This window comes from Phaethon aethereus (genome assembly GCF_964289735.1).
Source record: "Phaethon aethereus genome assembly, chromosome: 6".
Lineage (NCBI taxonomy): Eukaryota > Metazoa > Chordata > Aves > Phaethontiformes > Phaethontidae > Phaethon > Phaethon aethereus.
The window spans coordinates 13850918-13856917 of record NC_138580.1 but is presented as its reverse complement, the minus strand read 5'-3'; the positions used below and the strand labels follow the sequence as shown (position 1 = coordinate 13856917).

General features: G+C 39.0%; 1 protein-coding gene across 1 annotated transcript in view; it reads right to left on the bottom strand.

Moving 5' to 3' along the window:
- Window positions 1–483: 483 nt before the first annotated feature.
- Window positions 484–6000, bottom strand: part of TFCP2L1 (transcription factor CP2 like 1) — a 33542-nt gene continuing 28025 nt past the window's right edge. The window contains exons 11-15 of the mRNA XM_082001541.1: window positions 5704–5794; window positions 4931–5031; window positions 3790–3932; window positions 1665–1716; window positions 484–1216 (exon numbers count right to left, since the gene is read on the bottom strand). Coding sequence (XP_081857667.1) covers window positions 1179–1216; window positions 1665–1716; window positions 3790–3932; window positions 4931–5031; window positions 5704–5794 — 425 coding nt within the window. The 3' untranslated portion in view covers window positions 484–1178. The remainder of the gene's footprint in view (window positions 1217–1664; window positions 1717–3789; window positions 3933–4930; window positions 5032–5703; window positions 5795–6000) is intronic.

Here is a 6000-nt window from a genome sequence, read left to right as displayed (position 1 = left end):
CTCCATCCATGCAAAAAGGGTGTGATCCAGTTTGCCTTTGACATCAGTGGAAGCCACTTTTTCAGCTTAGTCGAGCCTGGATGGCATCCCAAAAGACCAAGGGAGGGTGGAGTTGACCATAGTTGCAGATATTTGAAACAAGAGTCAAAATTGAAACAGCAAGAATATAAGAAGCAGCAACTGAGGTGATCTGTTACCTGGACTCAGTCAAAACTCAGTTTTACTTACTTCAGTGAATAACAGGAGGAAAAATCATTAAGATCATAACAAATTCCCAGTTACAGTAAAGATAGCAGTTAATCGATGCTTTGCAGAGTAGAATAAATCCATAGCATGAATTTTTCATGAGCTCTGTAACTTTCAGTGTTCAAAACCCTTCCTCAGAAAACCTTCATATACACCATTCAAGAAGACTACTCTAAAGCTGAAGATATAAGACAGTACTGAACTGCTTGCTTCAGGTTGTCTGTCCTCCCTCGAACCCTGCAAAATTGTTCTGTTGGATTGGTATCACAGAAGCTCTGTCAGGACGGACCGAGGTCTCTGGACTTTGAGCACATCTACAGGTGGAAAGCAGTTAAGTTCGGGCTTCCAGGGTTGACACTCTGGGTGAGGACTGGGCATCAAATCCATCCTCTGCATTGCCAAATCTGTTTCTAGATTTAGCCCCAAGCCTTCCACCTCAAAGAGTAAAAGAAAAGCCCCAGGGAGCCTATGTCCATCAGCAATAGGGTGTGTGTTGAAAGCAAGAGAGCACTCAGAACACTAAATAAATCAATTCACCCAACCATAAGGGGTCTAGAGAATTGTTTTTTGTTTATCTTTCATTTCCCTTTAGTACAAGGCAGATGTTTCTAAGTAATAAGCAGAAACCTCGACAATTTTTAAGACTGAAGAGGAAGGGAGGAAGGGAGGAAGAAACATGTACAAGCTTTGAGGATGTTCTCAGCTCCAGCTTCAAAAAAAAATAAAAAAAACCACACAACAAAAACCAAAAACAAAACCACACACCACCAAAAATGTATATCTGTAAAAGCAAGCTTCTCCTTAAGCTGTTTGGTAATTCTTAGTTCATAGGAGCATTTTATCCAAAGGTTCTTCATGTTTCCAGTCTAGGTTGTCGCAATCTCAGTGAGGCACTAAATTTTAGGCTGTTAAAGTCTTTCTGTGCAGCATGGTCATTTTAAAATGATGTGGTAGCCATCATTGCTTTCAGCTGTAATAAAGAAATGCAAAGCATTTTTTTATTGCTTTTAGAAAACAACACAGATACAGAACCCCAGATTTTCTTCTTAGGTAGTCTGCAATAGTTTGCACTCTTGTTCCACAACCGATTCATGAAAATCAATGTTCAACACCTAGGCCATAGCATTTATATAAAAAAATACAACATAGTAACTGTCATCTTTCATCATTTACTAGAATGTTTTCTGCTCATTTATGTCAGTAGTATTAATGGATTTATGAAAGTTTTATAACAGCATAACGGAGAGGAAAGCATAGACCAGTCTATCATAGTGTAAGCTGATGCAACACCTTGACTTACACTAAATTAGATTACTTATCTTTTCAGGATAACAGCACTGAGTTTGTGATGACGTTTAGTGTAACTGAAAGGAGAAATTTTCTTTAGAACTACAAGTAATAGTGGCAGCAATACATACCTTTTAATGTGCTGATAACAAAACAAGATTCATCTTGGAAGTTTTGCACCATCTGAAGGGCAGAAGGAAAAAAGCCAACACAAAATATTTTTAGCAATTTAATTCAAGTTTCTTTCAGTACCAGTACAGAGGAGAGTTATCAAACAACATTTGGTGTCTAGTCCTACACAGTCCTGAGTAACCCTGCCTGTAAGATTATTGAAGTATGTGACTGATTAATTAAGGTCATTGCAGCTGCTAATGTGCTTAAGAGAAGCTTACACTAAAGTGCTTGCCTGGAACTGATCTGGCTTGTTCAGCATTTTACCATCCCCTTTGCAGCTCTTGATCCTGCAAGTTCTTACACCACTCCAGTTAGTCTATTAAAGACCGTATTCCTAATTGCCTTCAATGAAGCTATACTAGTTTAGACTGGATGAAGACAAGTCCCTCTCCTAAAATCTAGCAATGGTAACACACACACATTCAGCTGAATCATGAAGCTTTGTTGAGCTTACATGAGCATCTGGAAAAATATCTAGAGGTAGCCAGCCCCAAGAAATGGACTCCTTGCTGAATAAAGGAATATTTTTACTATAAAACCATCTCAGCAGCATCCACCTGGTTATTTTGACCAGACATTAGTATAGATTCTGTACTTGCAGGAATCATTTACCTGTTTGTATTCCATTGAGGCACAGGAATCTCAGTGAAACTGCTATGAGAGGCAGCAAGGCAGATCATGGGAAGAAAGATCAGTATCTAAATATATTTGAGTTATTCATGAGAAACAACTAGATTTTCAGAACACGTGCAGGTTCTAGTGAGGCCCCTAACTAAAGAGGTGAGTTAAGAGATTCATCTGACTTCAGATCCAGTCTGAAATGCTCATTTACGCTTCATCCTTAGTCATTGCTCCCATCCTAGAGTAGTCATGTGGGACTGAGAAGGTGAATTACCTTCAGGAGCTGCCTCATGCAGTTGGAGCAGATGCTGGACACCTAACTTCAGAGGGAAGGTGACCAGAACCTCTCTGATGAGCTCAGAAAATCCAGCTTTAGCAAAAGCCTTCTCCTAGCTATTCACTATCATTCCAGTAGAGCGCTTTCCAGCTCTAAGTTCGCACACCAAATATCCTTTTCAACTTAGACTAATCTCCCTATTCTCTTTTGGGTTTAACATCCACCTCCTGCTCCTGCAAATCAAACTTCACTGGTGAGTCTGTGTGTCTGTGCCTAATGATGCATGAAGTACATTCATCGAGTGCCTCGCTCTTGCCACTATAGTACTAGAACAAGAAAAAAATAATAAAAAAAGCAATAGACATTGTTAATAATTGACTTAAATAAATACTTAAAGCCTTATACCCAATCTGGTTCGAGCAATTCCCCTACCAAGAGTTGCCTCCAAGCACTTTACATCCATAAAGCATCAAGGTTTCAGATTTAATCAGGCTGAAATAGCAAGGAGACTTTAGGAATAAGCATTACAGCCTTCAATTTAGGCTCCAGTTGAGACCTATGCTCTGCTTCATTTGTTTTAACAATGTTTCTTATAAATGAAGCTCCATAAGTGATTCTGGTGCATGAATGAGTTAGTAATTTAGTGGGGGGAAAAGAGGAAGAAGGGCAACTCGCTATTAACCTGCAAGTTAATGGAATGGACTAAATTAAGCCATGATATAATGGGACACAAACAGTTAGCAGAGGTCCATGAAATTATAGTGTGCACGTACACAACACTGACTCTGACCCAGCAGCTGTAATCACCGGCCAAGATACAACACTAGTTGTCCTAAAAATTTTCAAACTTGCCTTCTTCAGGAAACTTGCCTGTTCAATTTTAAAGGTTCCCACTTTAGATCCTCACTTCAGAATTTGTTTAAGTAGGCAAGACGAAAACGAAATTATCATTTTTGTGTGTTTTGTTTTAATAAAAACTTCTTTTACAAAGCAATAATCTTAAATCCACACCAACATCAGTGGTATGCATGAATGATTTGCTTTAAGTATTTGCTTTCACTTCTTGGGATTAGTAACCTTGCAAAGCTTCCTTAAAGATTCATTCCACAATTTAAAAGGTCATTTTAACTTCAAGAAGTCAGACTACTGTTAGGGCTCTGACAGAGTTTTCATTAACCCCTTACCTCATTGCTCACTAATACATGGATCCCTGTTGGTCCCTGACGATAGATTCGATTTATCTGCTGTGGAGAAATGCTGTACAAGTTGGCAATCTTCTCAATTAATTCCAGCGTGGTCAATTCTTCCAAGAAGATTGCATGATATACTGCAACAGGTTGAAAGCAATTACGGAATTACAGAGTAATTATAGAATAGCAACTACAGATAACACCAAGATGCTCAATATCAACAACCAAATGGGTTTAAGACCAAGGTTCAAACCTTGACAGTAAACAAACAAGCTTAGTACCTTTAAAGCAACCCCCAGATATCCAGCTTGATGATTTGTAGAAAAATACCCAGTATTGGATGCAGCGGGCAAATAAAGCACACGTCCCTTTTGCCCAGAGGAAAACACACGGGCTAATGACAACATGTATCATCAGGCACCAAAAAAACCCTCTCATAAAGATGTTAATATTTTTGGATAACCTACTTTTACTGATTTGGACATTTTAAAGTAGATCAAATTAAATAGTAAAACACATATGATGTTACACAAAACCAGTACTTTATTAGATGTTATCCCACAGGCATAAACTAATGACTATAATGTATCAAATAACTGCAGATTACAGTATTATTTTTTAAGTCCAATACAAATGGTAGAATAACCAGGCAGAAAAGCCGTGTTTGGTTAGTACTAAGCACAAGAACTAAGAACAACCTCTATTCTCATTTGATAGTACATCATGTCATGAGGGATAGTTATGAGCAGTGAGTCCCCAAAAGCTTTGAACTTCCAAGAATTAGAACCTCACTTTAAGATATACCAACCTTCCATTTACCGAAATATTTTCAAACAAGCCATAATCTAAAGCAAATTGTGGATGGGAAGGTAGTTTTTAATGCTATGGTCCCTATTAAGAACTGAATAGAGATTTTGCTGTGGCATTCTGCAGATAGCTTGTAAGTTGGGTCTGTTCCCCAGGAAAATGGTACCAGCTGGAATCTGTAGCCCTGAAACCAACCAAAGTGGCAGAACCAGGACAAACATGACTTCTTTAAACACTCAGGAACCAAGCTGTCCCACACAGGACCTCATGCAGAAAGCAGCATTCTCATCAGGCGAGCGTTTAACAAAATCCATACATAAACACTTACCACAAAGACTGCCATCTCCATTTTCTCGTTTTTGGTGGAGATGGGACCTGTTATGCTCTGGTTCTTGACAGACATAAATTGTCATCTTGGGCCTTACATTTCTATGGATTATTAAAAAATAGTAGAGAGTTATTTAGTAGATCTAAAATTGTTCCAGTCAGCTACCAAACAATGACAGATAGAATCATTCAGGCTGTGCATAAATAATCAGCTAAGGGATAGTCTTGATGCTGGTGACTAGATGTCTTAGGAGGTCTAGTAAGAGCCCCAATAAGAGGTGGTGGTACAGTGCAGAGCACCGTAACCTCTTCAGGATCAGGTAAGAATAAAACAGTTTACGGCACTTGCCAAGGAGCTCATCATACCTGCCTTTACTGATTTGAATCCTCCCCAGGTGTATAATTTATGATGTTATTGCAATAAAAGTAAGTTTAAGAGTCATTTGAGGCTCCAAGGGTTGGTTTGTTGTTTGTTACCTGTGATGGAGATGCAACACAGGGTATTGTAGGCTGTGTCTCATAGGAAGTGGATGGAAGCTATCAGCTGGTAGCAAATAAACCACTGGAGATCCACATTATGCTGCTTCATTTCGGCAACATTTCTGAGCTGTGCTTGGATTTGAATACCATTGTGATCTCCAGCCTCTGAGATGACCTCTCTGAAGTGTTAAAAGGAAGTCTAAATGCTACAGCTCCAGGATTAACTTCTAGTTAACACTGAAATTACCAAGGAATGCTTCCATAATAAAAAAATAGGAAGGAAGAAGTACAAACCTTCCTTTGATTGCATTAAAGAGCCGAATTCCATCAGCAGGCCCACAGATTTGAACAAAATCTTCTTTGGACATCTTCAGTAAGTCAGCACCTACATATTTCAAATTGATTTTTTTTCAGAAGTTAAGCAAATCTTAGCTTCCAAATTGTGTGTATGGGCAGCAGGAAAGGGCAGGGGGAGAGAATCCACAAAGCTAAATCAGATAGGTTTGCCTAGAGAAGTTGCGAATTCAGAGAGGTGTACACTGCAAATCAGTCGTTGTGAAACAGAGCTAGAAGCTGCCAAAAGAGCAGTGC